At 42.4% G+C, this 14563-nt stretch overlaps 1 protein-coding gene across 19 annotated transcripts in view; it reads right to left on the bottom strand.

Annotated features, from left to right (window-relative positions):
• SEC31A (SEC31 homolog A, COPII coat complex component) overlaps window positions 1-14563 on the bottom strand; it is a 43320-nt gene that overhangs the window by 18235 nt on the left and 10522 nt on the right. For 15 of the 19 annotated variants that reach the window (XM_057425270.1, XM_057425273.1, XM_057425275.1 and 12 more), the window contains exons 9-19: window positions 13975-14136; window positions 13641-13793; window positions 12734-12973; window positions 12084-12158; window positions 9716-9766; window positions 8832-8909; window positions 6332-6407; window positions 5510-5688; window positions 3463-3589; window positions 2309-2454; window positions 516-689 (exon numbers count right to left, since the gene is read on the bottom strand). In XM_057425270.1, the coding sequence (XP_057281253.1) occupies window positions 516-689; window positions 2309-2454; window positions 3463-3589; window positions 5510-5688; window positions 6332-6407; window positions 8832-8909; window positions 9716-9766; window positions 12084-12158; window positions 12734-12973; window positions 13641-13793; window positions 13975-14136 (1461 nt within the window). The remainder of the gene's footprint in view (window positions 1-515; window positions 690-2308; window positions 2455-3462; window positions 3590-5509; window positions 5689-6331; window positions 6408-8831; window positions 8910-9715; window positions 9767-12083; window positions 12159-12733; window positions 12974-13640; window positions 13794-13974; window positions 14137-14563) is intronic. The other 4 variants (XM_057425277.1, XM_057425281.1, XM_057425285.1 and 1 more) reach the window with 1 other exon arrangement.

Here is a 14563-nt window from a genome sequence, read left to right as displayed (position 1 = left end):
GTTAACTGCATTGCCTGTCACCCAGCGCATCACATCAAGAGGCTGACTGGCCACATAGTGATGAGCTCTCTCAGAAGCTTGCTCTGGCTATTTGATTGGAATAAGCCCTTTCTGCCTGAGACATGGTGCCACTAGAACTGCTTGCCTCCTATCTTGGGCTCCATTATTCCCAAGATAGCCTGCCAATGAAGAATAGCAGCTGACTGAAGATGAGAAATCAGAAGAAAACAACCAAGTGTCAAGGTATGTATTTCACTGTGTCTGGCTTGCAGGAGAGACAGATGTCCCTTTGGAAGCCACTAGCTGCAAGGACAAGGGTGTGAAATGAAGAGGGAGAACAAACCCATGTACTTCTGCCAGCTCAGAGAGGCCAACACAGGGAGCGGAGAAACAGTCTGTCACATCCCAAGGTGCATTTCGAATGGCAGTCCTGCTGGCTACCTACATATACAGACATTTGCTTGAAGCACACTTGCTCACAGAGAGAGGGAGTTAAACACCTAAATGGCCTGTACCTGGTTGGTGTTTGCAGGAAGGAAAGTCAAAGCTGCAGCAATGCTGCCCTGGGCAGCCAGAAGGTTGGCATACTGACTCATCTTCTCAGCCAAAAGGGCCCCCACAGCATTTGGGTCCACAGCCTGGGTGAGCTGCACGGCTTTGCGCAGGATTACAACTTTCTCTATTAAATCCTGGAAGAGAAAGAAGAAACCAAAACCAAACACATTGGGTGGAGTCCAAAGCCAAAAGTACTGCTTTTATTAATCAGGATTTGAAAGCCCTATGAGCACTGAGCATGTTCACCAAAAGAGTATGCTTTCATAACAATATCTGGTGAGAGAAATGAGAGTGAAGAGAAACATCATGCCCAATCACTGGTATTAGTGCAAGGGTCCTGCACATTCATTTGCAGTGTTTTAGTAAGTCACTTCTTCACTATGTTAATCAAAAAGATCTCACAACCCCATGGGAGAGGTTGTCCATGGTCTTCCAGTTGTTACTGCAAAAATGGTTTTCCTGGTATTCACCAGGAATACTCCATATCTGTGCCTTCCTTGCACATCCCCAAATACCAGAGCTGGTCTTGGTTGGGTTTTCTCGTAGTACTAAATTCCAGGAACATTTCCTGGTCAGTTCTCTCATGGTTTTCTTATTTTCACTGCATTTTATTGGAAGACACGACAAATATTCATTTGCCAGTATTAACATGCAATCCCTCTTTAAAATCTTGTAATAGATTTAGTGAGAGTGTCTGACACACAGGATTTCCAACCACACATCACTAATAAGGGCAGTTTACTGACTGCTCAATAATACATTTTTGTTTTTTCCCCAACAAATCAGCACTTCAAAAAATGCAAGAAAAAAACCCAAATCAATTCAAAGCAGCAGCTTCTACAAGTTTCAGCACTTCCACATCATGGTAAACAAGCAGCCTGATAATGACACCAACAATATTTTTCAATTTTAGTGTCTCAGCAAGCAAAGCCATGAAATCAAAATGCAAATTCAGCTGAAAGGTAAATGTAGAAACAGAGCCCTCAAAATCAAGAGACTAGAAAGTAATTTTGATAATTCAAAACTGAGGGAAGTTAATAACGTGAAGCAAAGCTCACATATATTCCAGTTCCTTCAATTAACTACAGAGAGACTCACAGCACTACCAGGTAACATTACGGTAAGTACTTTCTAAAACTGGTCCTTCAAAGGCCCTGAACAGATGGAAAAACCTAAGATTATAGTATGAAATAAATGATTCCATAATTGCTTCATCTCACTGCCATCAATCCTATTCCCCCAAGATACTTGCTATATGCAATATATTTCACCGCTGGAAACCAAAGCATGTATGTGCAACCCCCTAAAGAAAACTCTCATGAAAACATTCCTAACATGAGAAATTATCTCCAGATTTAACTCTAATTCATTAGATTTCTTGTCCTGAACATCCATGACATCTCTTTCAAAAGCAAAAATATCCAAGAATTCCCTTATTGCAAAAGATACAAGCATTCAAAGCTGCTCCTTTGTTACCAAAACCCCCTAAGCCCTACAACTACCTTTTAATACAAGCAGCATATTAGCACAATTACCCAAAGAGCAGAGCAGACAAGGGCCATTGTGATTCATGACACATTTCCCCATACCATACCTTATGGTATTTCTGTGAAAGCCACCCATTCCAGAACGAAAAGCCTGGCATCCTGAGACGCATGCATCTATGACAGCACCAAAGCTCTATACTAGATCATTTAAGTGTAGAATGATTGCAGTGCATTACTTCCAACATCTTTCTTACAGAATTACCAACCTGAAGGGACAAGGGGCTGTTTCCATCCTGAGCTTTGGTCCAACAAGCAACAAGTTTTTCCACATTGCCAGCACAGATATAACAGAGACAAGCCTGTGTCTGCAGAAGGCTGTCCCCCTCGTTCTCCAGCCTGTTACCCAGGAGGTCTAGGAAAAACATGAACAACGAAGACACTGATGAATCACCTGGGTAATCCCTCCATCATTGCCAAGGCAGAGGAAGCCTGCAATGCCTGTTGTGTCTACTCAGAGCAGTGGAGAAAGGATATTGCCTAGGGGTTCCACTGGTGAGGATATACTCTGATATCCAGCACAGACAATCTCATGGGAGCCCAGGCCATTTCAGAGGCAGTTATTGTCATGGCAGCAAGAACTTGCCAAATGCCTGTAATCCTGAGACATCAGAAAGGACAGCCCATCTGCCAACTTGACAAAGGACAAGAGGCCAGGGTTTGAGTCTCCTCTCTGCCACCCATTTTTTGCAGTCTCTCACTTCAGGAGCACAACTGGACGCTGCAACTGTAAGCAACAAATCCCCAGTACTGCTCCAGGTCAAGGTGTGGAAAGTGAGTTATACAGCTCCCTAGACACCATGGCTGGTGTCTGAGAGGCACAGGATGTCAGATACACACCTATTGGCAATATAACTTCCCTCAGGGTTAAAAACCCAGCCAGCTGTCTGCCATGCAACACAAGGGCAGTCATGCACACTGCCTGTGAAAAAGGACTCCTTCCAATAAGTTAAATTTGCTCATAGGAAATAAGAGTGAAGTGCTTCCTGAACACATTTCCACTTGTGTTCCACACACACTCCAAGACACTGGTCCCTTGGCTGAAACATTTATCACATAAACATCACTGTTATCCATCTGAAAACAGTAAGAGACCAGCAGCCGTGCACTACACAGGCGATGCCAGGACACAGCTACATGCAAGGGTCTGGGTTCTGTGCTTAGACAATCAGGGAACGTACTGGGAAGACAGCACCCCAGGGGTTCCTCTCCTCTTCTGCAACAGGACCAAAGAACTGTATTATCCACCAAAGAAGCTATCTATAAAGGCATTACAATAGTTTACTTGAAGGAAAACAATCTGGCAAAGTGCAGTTTTGCTGTAAGTGGAATAAGTGACATCCAGTCTGTAAAGTATCCTTACCACAAAGGGCTGCAAACTCATCTGGCCTGGCATAAGTGAGCACTGCAGCCAAAGCCTCTCTCCAATTCTGCAGATCACAAGACTGCACAATCTCTTTCCAGTTCTTCGTTACCACTGCAGTGATGAGCTAGACCAGAAGGAGAGAGACTGCAGTTAAGATCCTGGTAGGATTTCCTTTGTTTTTTTTTTTAGTATAGAGTACAATATGTATCTATTAAAGTGTATTTATCCTCACTGTATCCAGGGTCACAGAAGGTACTGCACCACAACTCAACAGCCACATAAGAGTACATTTTACTACAAAAGGATATCAGTGAAAATCACAAAACAAGCTCAGATAACAGACAGGCCAGTTATTCTTGCTACAAAACATCCAAGAAAAGAATGTACAAATCTCTGAAAGCTGGGCTTGCTGCAGATGGCTTTCGGCGCTGTCTTCAGACAATGGTAACATATCCAGTATTTAGCTACAAATCTCGCCCAGAAAGGTGTATAAATTTTATCTGTCAAACTGATTCATTCAGCTTTCAGTTCCTGGCTTCAGGCTGATCAGTGAGGGGCAGTGGAAAAGGCTGCCTGAAAAGCAGTAGCAACCTGGCAGCACTACCAGCCTGAGCTGTCTGCAGTATCCCTACCCTGCACCCACAAACACAGGCTGCCTGTCCACAGGCCTTCAGAATGAAAGTCCAGTTTCACCTCAAACTGTGGAGTTATTTTGTTTCAGACAATAGAGACCTGGCAGCTGTGCTATTTAGTGAACAGAGCCCTTGTCATGCCAAGATTTCAAGCTCAGAAAACAGTTAAACAATTCAGAGTGTGCAGTTTGGGACCAGAAAATAAAAAAAAAACCCACACCTGAACAACAAATGCAAGGTCCTAACTACAAGGTTAACCCTCACATATTAGCACAGGCACAGATAACTGGTCAGCCTTCTGTAAAAATACCTTTTCCCAGAGGATGAACTACAGTGAAGAAATTCCCCACGCACAACAAAATTCTGCTTTCTCTGATTAGGCCAGAGACAGCAAAGGGGAAGAAATCCTGCAGTCTTAATACTTGAGACATTCCTCTTTTCACTTGTCCACTACTACAAATATAAACTGTTCCTATCTTGAACTGGATCACAGGCGATGATCAGCAAAATCCCACTTACAGACCCCAGCCCTTGGTGCTGTGTGCCCTAACTACCCAAATGACTACGCTTTGCAGCCTTCAGCCCTGCTTCAGGAAAGCACTTAAGCACATGCCCATTTTTATAGGCTGCTTCCTGGTAACTGTATAAAACATCCTTCTTTGGCAACAGACTGCTAAAAAGTGACCATGAGCAACTTTCTCCCCTCCTCTAAAAGTGGCCATACTTGCCAAACTATTGTCCTTTTAAGTGCTCTTTTAAGGCTGCTTCTCCTGCTTCATATCCCCCTGTTGCTACTTTCTCACAATAGTAAAGAAGAAAGATTTGAACAAGCAGCATCAGCAATCCCTAGCATTGCAAAAACCTGAAAAGAATAATAATCAGCTGGCCATAACACTGTTTCCTAGACAAAGGGTGACTGACCTACCCTGGGCATACTTTGCTCTCTTCTGTGCATGCAATGCAATGAAGCATCCGCAAAATGCATTAAGACTAATCATAGGCAGAAATCAACACAATGTTGCTGGCATGGAACATGAGTCATGTGTAACTGTTGAAAAACGGGACAACACAAGAGACTGGAATGTGTGCTGCTTAAGATAATTATCTTTAGCAGTGAAAATCTACTAGTGTATATGCAACTCAGACACTGGAGACAACGTGAAGAATACTTGTCTCGTATATTGATATCCAGGTAATGTGCCTGTTCTCTCCTTATCAATGCATTAAAACCAGAAAACTGAAATCCTTCTGCTCTGAAATCTTGTGGATGACTTGGATACTAAATAGCTTCTCAGCTATAAGTATTCTTTCTCACAGAAATAAACCCATGAAATCACAAGAAAACTTTTAAGGTGAAAAAGGTAGTTGCCAAAGGCCAACATGCCTGTTATTTCTTAACCGAAAAAACATACCCTGGTAATTTTGCTCTGCATCTTAGCAAAGTACTTTTCCTGTGTTCTAGAAAGCAGCTCTTGTCCGCCTGCGATGGCCAAGATAATGGCATCAGCCATACGGTTATCATGCAAGCAGAGATCTACCGCACTCTCAAAGTTACCCGTCAGCAAAGCCTGAGTAATCAAACCGTCCACATCTGCAACAAGAGAGGAGTGCATTTTCAAAAGATGGCACAACAGTCACTAAAATATGTAACAGCACGTGATACTGTTCAAATGTACAACACTGTGCAAACTTCTCTGCAAATCAGCCTGCTCCAGGCACGTACTTATAGGGATGCTTAGGTCCGTCTTCAGCCTCAAACATTCTACGGTCACAGCAACATCACGTGGGGCACTGTCAAGCATCACTTACCTGCTCCAGAGCAACGTGCTAGAGGTCTAAATAATCTCTGAAACAACTACCCTGCATACACTGCCAGAAACAGTCAAGCCTAGATAGGGATCAGTGGCTTCTGTGTTATTCACCATCCGCTACGAGTTTCTGTACAAACAGAAATGTTAGCTCTTCATGCCTAATCAGGTGTGTGTTCTTTCATATCATAAATCACTCAGAGTAGCTGCATTTCAATTATGGGATATGCGAGTGCTGTATACTTCCTTTCCTTCCCTAGAGAAGCTGTATTTTCATGTGCTTTGAGACTGCTGTGAAGTGAATGGAAAGTCATGATAATCTGTCCAATCTGCATGAAAATTGCCTTCTCACTGGAACACCAGTATCAACATCAGTATTTATAAATATCAGCACTACACTGAAATCAGTATCAAGGGTTTTTTTACCTCCACTAACAGAGATGTTAAATGTCGTCTTTGCAGTTCCCAAATCTTCCATTTCTTGTTTATGGTCCTTCACCCTCTAAGAAAAAGGAAATAATTTTTTGAGATTATGTATTTGAGATTATGTAAACATTTAAAATATATACACAGACTATATACACACATTTAAAAACATACATATCTTGCATTACAAGTAAAAGACCTTCAGACTGCCAGTCACCTAAGAGATCATTAACTTAGAAGGGAAGAGCATCCCTGTCACTGTTTCAGCACAGGGATAATCAGCTTCCCTTGGTGCCTGCATAAAGTCATCCCTATGCACACTGGGAAAGGCCTGGGCTTATCAAAGGACCTCCAGTGCATGTAGGCATACCACTATAAAATAATTGTTCTAAGAGATGAGAGTTTTTAAAATGGCTACCAAGTGGAAAAAGTACTGGAAGCCCCAGATTTCTAACCACCAGGGAAGGCTTATACAAGCACAAGTGTGCATACACAGAGATCACGAATAACCACAACCAGATGCCTGGATCCTGGGTACTGACTTGCATGCACACATCTGCACCCATACACAAACAACCCCCCAAAGCCAAACAACAGCTACAATTATAAAATCAGGAACCACCTCCCTTCTCTCCTCTTTGACCTTCAACCCCTACCAAGAACAGACTACCATAATGCTACCTAAGTTTCACTGTGCTCCGCTTAAAGACTTTCAGCTCATCCTTGAAACACTCAGCACTTGGCACACACCCTAGTTTAATTATGCAAAGCACATGAACACATGCCTTGATTTTCAACACAGACCAGTGTGGTCCACACAGACTTAAGTGCTTTGTATTGAGAACAGAAGTGGACAGAAGCTACTTTTTTATAAAGCTCCACCAGGAATTAAGTTACACACCATTCCCTGAAAGTACTTGGATTTTGAGATTTCAAACAAAATCTTTTTACAGTTAAACAAACAAACAAAACAAACCCAAGAGGGAAGTCTCTCTCCATCACCAATTCTCACAGTAAAGTCTAAGAAGAGTGCAGAAATTGTCCCCCAAATTGCCCTCTCTGTCATAAGCCAGTATGGTAGTACATGCAGTGGGAGGTCAAGAGTCTGCTGAGAATACCCTGCTTAAATGCTAGTCAGTGAAACTGTACTTCAGGGGATGAAGAACAAGTACACAGTCGACCAAGAACAAGCATATAGGATGGGAAGGTGAGTCTGAAACAAGTCGGTTTGACTTATGAAAGGAGGCAGCACCTAGAAAATTATTTTGCTGTCAGATAATGTGTGATGTGTGTTTGGTATGAGTTAAGAGCATGTTGTGACTATCACAGGAATAATGTCCCCATCCAGTTACTTTATGTGTGTGACAGCAATCCCCAGTGGCTTCAGGCCAACCTCACAAATATTTACGACCCATGCTGGTAGGCAGACATCATGTTTGGCTGTGAATGCTCTCCTAGAGGAGACATTTGTTGTGAGATATCTAACATCTTCATGACTGCATACAGCAAAAGCCTTAAGCAGTCAAATACAAGTGTCTGCCACTACAGGGTCTAATGAATTAGCAAGTAATCAAGCACCTAGCCTAAGACATCACTATTTTGGTGCCCTTAACAGACTGTCATATGAGCAAGTGCACCATTCCAACATGCATGAGCTATAAACCATCATCCTCACCTTCACAGACAACTGCAGACAAGCATTAAGCACAGATTTGAGCACAGGGAACACAGGTAGTTTTGGGCTAACAGCTCAAATTCTAACCAAAAAGAGACTGAGAGAATGGGGAAGAATCAAGCTGGCCTGTTCACAGTGGTACTAGTACTTTCACATGGCAAAGGCTGTGTCCTTAAATATGGGGAGAGACTTGTCCCCATATTTAAAACAGAGGGCTGAAAACAAATGCTGCTGAAATGGACAGAAATGAATAAAAGCTGTAGGATCCCAAAGACAGACCTGGTGGAGCACAAGCTGCCTGTTGATGAATGTGGCTGCACTGTTGCAACAGACATTCATAAGGCAGCTAGCTACCAAAGCCTTGATGTATCACAGCTGCCACCTCTGCAAAGGGTTATTCCTAGGAACAGGGCAGTAATAAGGTGACAGCTTCATAATAATCAACCAGAGGCGAAAGAGGAAAGGGAGGGGGAGAAAGAAAATAAAAAAAAGGAATGCATTACAGTTGTGGCAGAAGATCATTTAATATGTGTTAGGGAAATGTCAGAATGAAAATTACATCAGAATAAAATCCTTGAGTCTGGTGACAACTCGACTATTAGAAAATGAGCTTGTTCTCCATTGCCACCAAAATCTATTCACATGCTATCTGAGGCTGATGAGAAAAATCTCAAGCAACTTAATAAAAGCCCATGTTTTACTCATTCTCAATAACTTCTTGGATTTCCATATATCCTCAGCACTAGGAAAAGCCAACAAACTTAATATAGTAAAAAAGTAAATACACAGAAGGTCAAAAGGGTTAGTTTAGAGGGCGACAGATACCTCTCCCAAGAATTGCTCCTCTGCAGCCTGGCCTTCGCCTCCCTCATTTGGCACAGATTCATCAGATTCTGCAGAAGCCTTCAGCAGAGAGAAGATGCCATAAAACCAAAAAAGCCAGCAAAAGAGGAAGACATACTTTGCACTGCAGAGTATAGCCACCTTCCCACCAACAACACCCAAACCCTGACTGCTAATCACTGAAAGGCATTGGTAATACATGCTTGAGGACAAGAAGCATGGTAGAGGCCCTCCATTTCCTTACTCTCGGTCATCACACAGTACTTTGTGCTGTTTTCATCTTAGCTGCCTGAAAACATGCAGCAAACTTTTTCTTCCCCATTAAGCAAATACAGATGACATCTGAAATGTCTATGACACAAATGCAACGCAGGCTCCCCTTTGTAGACTCAGGACATTGCAATTACAATGGCTGAACTGTATTTATCACTCTTGCAGGGAAGTGTTATAGGACCATACTCTCAGTGCTGATTTTCTTACAGCCTGGGGAAGGTACTACTTTTGAAAGAAGCTGCTGGTCAGCAAAGCGCTGCCCTATCTATATCTCACAGACATCACAATGTCACAGCAGGAATCACAAAATGTCACAGCAGGCAAGAAACAGGCAGCAAAGAGTAAAGGTGGAGGGACATCACCAAGATCCCTAACTGAGAGCCCTTTGGTGGGAAAGGCATTTGAGCAGAAAAAAAGTGGTTGCTTTTCTTCAGAAGTACATTCATCCTACTGGATGTATGAACTTGTCATTTGCTGGGTTATTTGTGACTTACTCTGGAACAGCTACCAATTGGAAAGCAAAATTATTCTTACTTTGCATATGACTACAGCATTATAAAACTAAAGAGTTGTACACAAATGTGTTTGCTTACCTCTCCCAAATCACCATCTGTAAGACTCTCTTCATTCAGAGTGGATGTAATCTAGAAAACAACCACAAGCAGTGCTCTATTTTAGAAAGGCAGATCACTCACTGATCTATCAGACTGAAAAACTGGAACATGTAGTTAATATGTTGCTTACAGAACACTTAATACGAAACCAAAGCTATTTCCTTTCCAACACTGGCAATGGATTTACTGCTAAGCCCTCTGTATGCCAAGCTTTGATGGGAACAACAGCTACTCTATGCCTTTAAACCTTTAATTGTTAACTCAAGGGCCTCAAAACTCACTAGAGCTGCTGGAAACCACAGTAATAAACATGATATCAGAACATGCAGGACAAAACACTCCAATTGCTCTAGTCAGGGAAAATGAAGCAGTGGCAACTCTTGCGGAGCAGTGGGCCTGTCAGGAAGCCATGGTTTCAAACACAGCAGGCATATAGGTGTGGGCTAGGATTTTCCAAAGTACAGAAGACTTAAAATGCCCAGCTTTCACAACTTTGCAAAGCAAATCATGACTCCAGATTCAGTTAGGGCCCTCAAAAATGCCAATTTAATGTATGGAGTTTAGAATACACGCAGAAAGATATTAGTTTGGCATCTGGGAGACTGCGTTTTCTAATGCTGCTCATGTTATCTACTGCTTTTAGTATTCCAGGTTTTATTTTACCCTTGAGCCTAGTTCTGATTTAGTTCTGGCTTAGTGAGTTTATCATTTGGGTATCAAATTTTCAGACAAGTTGTCCTGAATTTTTTTCTTACACTAAAATCACGGATTCAACTTGAACACTGAATTCTTTGTTGAGAAACAGGTACATGAAAACATGGCCTTGCAGCTCCCCTCATCTGTTCCTCAAATACTGAAATAATAGGGTAGGCTCAGCATTTCTGCCCAAAGAAGCGGTGAATGGTCCATCCCTGACAGTGTTCAAGGCCAGGCTGAATGGGGCCTTTGGCCACATGGTCTAGTGGAAGGTGTCCCTGCCCATGCCAGGGGGGTTGAAACTGGGTAAACTTTAAGGTCCTTTCCAACCCAAACCATTCTGTGATTCTATGATTTTCCCAGCTTCTCCCCATGCACAAGACATATCAAACCCAGACAAGAATGGCAGTGAGCCCCATGAAGCAGCTCTGCAGGATTACCACTAAATTTCAACTGGATTTTCTAACTGAGATCTGCTTTTCAAAACCAGGATTGCCCTTGCTGTGATTGCCTTTGAGTCTTGCAACAAAAATACAGAACCTGAGGACAGACTGTTAGCAAAACCACAGGCTTTTTTCTGTCACAGTAGTAAGTTTGCCCTGGAGGCCATTTAATGCATAAGCATAAAAATATTTCTATGAAGTCAGCCTTTGAAAGGAAAACTTCAGTTTAATACAATGAAAATGAGTCAAACATTCAAATCCACTGAATCAGAACTAAAAAAATACCAGACAGTTCCTAGGTACAGCACGGAAAGCAACAAAGACCCAAAGTGCACAGCAGTATCCCCCCGTAACATCGAGATAAGAATCTTCCTCCAGCTTGGAAGAAAGCTCTGTACTTAAGATGTGCAAATTGCTTCCTGGTAATCCAAACTTTGCCTTTCCAATAGTTTTTTTTTTTTTTTCCTAAAAATGAATGGTGTCCCATGCATAAAAAAGACTATTTTAGTTTCTCCAAGGTAGTTAATGAAACCCTGAAGACTGCTAACATGTTCTTCAACGAGAAAGGCTAAACCCAGATCAGATTTGATGATGCTACAGTAGAAAGATGACACATAGCAAAATTACATGAATATCTTGAACCAGCAAATATCAAAGCTTCTTGATGGGTAAGAATTTCAGATCAACCTTGGACAGTCAAATGTAGACACGCCTCTGAAGTCTGTTGCCTGCTTTGAAATTTTCATTAGACATCCACACTCCAAGATGACACAGCTAATAGGAAAACACCAACCAAGCAAACTGCTTGCTGTAAGAATTCTGAAGTTAGTCACAAGTGGCTTATCTAGACAAAGTTTAAAGAACAGAGGAAGATTTCTAGTGTCCTAAGGAACAAAGAAATCCCTTAAATTACAGAACTATTCAAATCAGCCATACTCAAACAGAAGATTCAGCACCATAGGTAACAGCTGTATTATGGCTATTAGGAGAGCTGCAGCACTGACAACTACCATCTGCTGGGAAACACACTGAAAATGATGTTGTATAAAACTTTATTATATTGAATAGCCTGTGGATATACTGGTAATTGCTATTCCAGTCTCAAGTAAATGAACACTTCAACCACAAATCACCATTTTAGGCTTTACTCTGTGGATATATCCATCAGTAATGCATTTAACACAAGCACAGCTTCCAGGCACACTTACCTTCTTCCTGAGATCATCTTTCCTGTATCCCAAAAGCTCAAGGTATTTAGCACGTGAATCTTCTTCAAAGTTCACCTTTAAAAATGAAAGTTAAAGATTATATTGCAATTAACAATTTTTCCATTTCCTCCCTCACTGGCTCTAATTACTTGACTGGCACAGATTACCCAGTGAGAATTAATGACAGTGGAGACAGTGTAATAGAGAGAACTGAAAAGGCCTACAGTGACTTTGTCACCCAATCAGGTAGGCAAGGCTTCAATCTGGTTATTGTAGGCAGTCTGCTTTATCTGCTTCACTTTGAAACCTCTAAATGTTCATAGTGAGCAGTGAAAAGCACATCTAAGAATGTCCCAAAGCTTTATTCCTTCTCATCAACTCACTGTAAAAAGGTGTAGTGATGGGGGATGTCAAAAAACACAGGATACTTTCCCCCACATCTTGGCTTCTGCAATGATTTCTCATGAACCCCGTGAATATCCTAAGGACCCCTTCTCCACTGGTGGGCCACTTCCAACGACAGGGTTCATGAGCACTGTTCCCAGAGCCTACACTTCTGGATCCCAGCATCTCTTCTGCTAAAACATGTATTGTGCAAAAGGAACCACCTCTCCAGTGACTTTCCAGTGGGGAACTCCTGAACCTCTTACCTTTAAGAAGGCCCACACATTCTTCTCAAAGTCAGCCTGGGCCATATCTATTTTCTTCTGACAGTAGTTGACAAAGCCTTCACATTGCACAGCCTCCTGCAGCTGGTTCGAGCGGGCCAGGAACTCCTTCTCTGTAATAACTTGGCTCACGTAGACATGGTGACGCTGCTGCTGCTGCTCAACGCCTGGCTGCTGCTGCTGAGTCTTGGTATTCTCAAATGTAACCAGCTTGCCTCCAAACTGGAATTGAGGCACACATACAGTATATAAAATATAGGGGGGTTGGAACTAGATGATCTCAAGATCCTTTCCAACCCTAAGCATTCTATGATTAAGTATATGCTCAAATGTTCACCATTTAAAAACCTACTTAGAAATGGACAGTAAGTTGTGTCATCATTTGGAGAGAAGAAAAATCAACAGAAGAAAAAAAAATCAGAAGAGGCTTATAATATAGTTCATTCTATAACTCAATTTACACAAGCCAGTCCAATAAATGACAAAGTACCAAGGCAAAAAGCCTAGCCACAAAAAAGACTAACAGCGAGCTCTTGGAAAACCATAAGATATTTGCTCAGTTTGGTCCCATTCTCCCCTCCCAATGTATATTTGTTAACTCCAAAGCAAGCACTAATTCCAGAACAGAAAGAAACAAATGCCTGTTGGCAACACACCACCACTTTGTTTCTTTTTCCCCAAGCATTTTTGTCATGCCTTTGCTGGCTTGCTATCCCAAGGGCCCCATCTGGAAGCTGCCACAAGCACATCCCCCCACAATGACCAACAAGGGAATTTCTCCCAAGGTGGAGCACAATTTTAAACTCCCCTCTTCCTAAAGTGTTTTGCAGGTGCCACCATTATTTCCCTTCTTGCCTGACCAACCATGCCCATCCTTGTCTCCTCTTACCGAAAATGATGCTCCCACAGGACACCGGATCCATTTGGGTGGTTTCTTCAGGGGCAGAACAACACTTTTTGGGGCCGTCTGCTGGGGAAGCTGCAAGGGTGGGAGGGGCTGTCCCGTACCAAATGGATCAAGGTTCCCAAATGACAATGAAAGCTTCAATAACAAAATGGGGGAAAAGAGTGTGTGACAAGTGACACATTTCCAATAAACTAAACATAAGCATTTATTTGCACCAGATTGGTGCTCCTGCCAGCTCATGCAAACACTTCCCATAAGCCCATGTTTTGTCCCCTACTCTTTCTGCCCATATTCTTAGCTGAACATATTTTAATACCTGGTCAACTTGCTTCTGTCTCAAGCCATCTGTGCTGCCTCCCATGATGGAGTAAATGCTGATCCGTCCATCAAAAGAAGCCGCAGACAAGATAGCAGGGTTCCTAGGACACCACTGGATATCAAAGCACCATTGTGTGTTCGTGGGCAACTCATACAGAACCTGGGCAGCAAAAGAAGTCCAACAAATTAGGGCTTTTATGGAGCACCATGTCCAACAGCAAGAATTCTTCTGCCTGCCCTGAGACTGGTCTGCTCTTCTTGCTCCCAACAGCCTCCACATCACTGTACACACTAACAGTGGGCAAGCCCTAACAATCCCCAAACAGGAGATTGTAACACACCACTACTTAATTTCTTTCTCCTCCTCCCATTAAATCTTCTGTTTAATCCACACAGGACAAACTATGCAGGCAGGGTATGTCTGTGTTGTCCCACTGCAAGCTGCTGCTGATATTCATGCTAGCTAATTCAGAGCTAATCTGTGTATCTCTATACACTACACAGAGACATGTCCAGGCTCCAAAATAAGTCTGTTTTTGCAGGAAATTAGGAACGTTAAAACTTGCACTCTGTGCAGAAAGCCTCTG

Source organism: Pezoporus wallicus, unplaced genomic scaffold (assembly GCF_028554395.1).
Source record: "Pezoporus wallicus isolate ANWC-B61680 ecotype Strahan unplaced genomic scaffold, APGP_CSIRO_Pwel_v1 contig_7853, whole genome shotgun sequence".
Classification (NCBI taxonomy): Eukaryota; Metazoa; Chordata; class Aves; order Psittaciformes; family Psittacidae; genus Pezoporus; species Pezoporus wallicus.
Note: the sequence above shows the minus strand (reverse complement) of the source record. Positions and strands in the feature narration are given on the sequence as shown.